Here is a 1114-nt window from a genome sequence, read left to right on the forward strand (position 1 = left end):
CTCTACCACTGAGCCACCTTCCCAGCCCCCCATTTCCAGTTTTATGGTTCATTGGAAATTCACAGTCTCACGGACTTCGCTGCCTGGGCTGGCTTTGAACTGCAACCCTCAGATCTTAGCTTCCTGAGTAGCTAGGATTACAGGTGTGAGTCACTGGTACCTGGCTAGGCATGCTTTCTTTTCTTCTTTTCTTTTTTTTTTTTTCCAGAGAGAGAAGAGCCCTGAGCTCTGATGGAGGTGGGGTCTATCTTCTTGTTTCTGTCTCTTTCAGATTGGCTCCTACTTTGGGGCCTCCCTGTGCTCCGTGGACGTCAGCAGAGATGGCAACACTGACCTGATCCTCATTGGGGCCCCGCATTACTATGAGCAGACGCGAGGGGGCCAGGTGTCCGTGTGCCCCATGCCCAGGGGGGTGAGTGGCACATGGGGCCTGGGCAGGGTGGGGGCTGGAGGGGGGGAGGGCCTGGGTTGTGCTGACACTGGTTTCATTGTGCAGAGGGCTCGGTGGCGGTGTGGGTCTGTTCTCCATGGGGAGCAGGGCCATCCCTGGGGCCGCTTTGGGGCGGCCCTGACAGTGCTGGGGGACGTGAACGGGGACAAGCTGACAGACATGGCTATTGGAGCTCCAGGAGAGCAGGAGAACCGGGGTGCTGTCTACATATTTCATGGATCACCAGAGTTGAGCATCAAACTTACCTACAGCCAGGTAAGGCCTGGTCACTATGTTGACCACAGTATTAACGGCTTTGCTGACCTGTCCCCCCGGAAGTTATCAATCCCACAGCTTTCCTATTAGTTGTTCCGGTATTCTTTGAACCTTCAAGAGAACAACTCACAGCTGGGAGCTGGTGGCTCACGCCTGTCATCCTAGCTACTCAGAAGACTGAGATCTGAGGATCACAGTTCAAAGCCAGACCAGGCAGGAAAGTCTGTGAGACTCTTATCTCTAATAAACCACCAGAAAATGGAAGTGGAGCTGTGGCTCAAAATGGTAGAGCAAAAGAGCTCAGGGATAATGCCCAGACCCTGAGTTCAAGACCTATGGCCACCACCAACAAAAAGAATAACGTACCCTTCACAGGTACCACAATAACTAACCATGACATAACCTTTT

At 53.0% G+C, this 1114-nt stretch overlaps 1 protein-coding gene across 2 annotated transcripts in view; it reads left to right on the forward strand.

The window, feature by feature from the left end:
• Positions 1–1114, forward strand: part of Itgam (integrin, alpha M (complement component 3 receptor 3 subunit)) — a 28350-nt gene that overhangs the window by 13798 nt on the left and 13438 nt on the right. For both annotated transcript variants that reach the window (XM_013011633.1, XM_013011634.1), the window contains 2 exons: positions 272–412; positions 497–706. In XM_013011633.1, the coding sequence (XP_012867087.1) occupies positions 272–412; positions 497–706 (351 nt within the window). The remainder of the gene's footprint in view (positions 1–271; positions 413–496; positions 707–1114) is intronic.

The sequence above is a fragment of the Dipodomys ordii genome, unplaced genomic scaffold, assembly GCF_000151885.1.
Source record: "Dipodomys ordii isolate 6190 unplaced genomic scaffold, Dord_2.0 Scaffold14, whole genome shotgun sequence".
NCBI classification, from domain to species: domain Eukaryota; kingdom Metazoa; phylum Chordata; class Mammalia; order Rodentia; family Heteromyidae; genus Dipodomys; species Dipodomys ordii.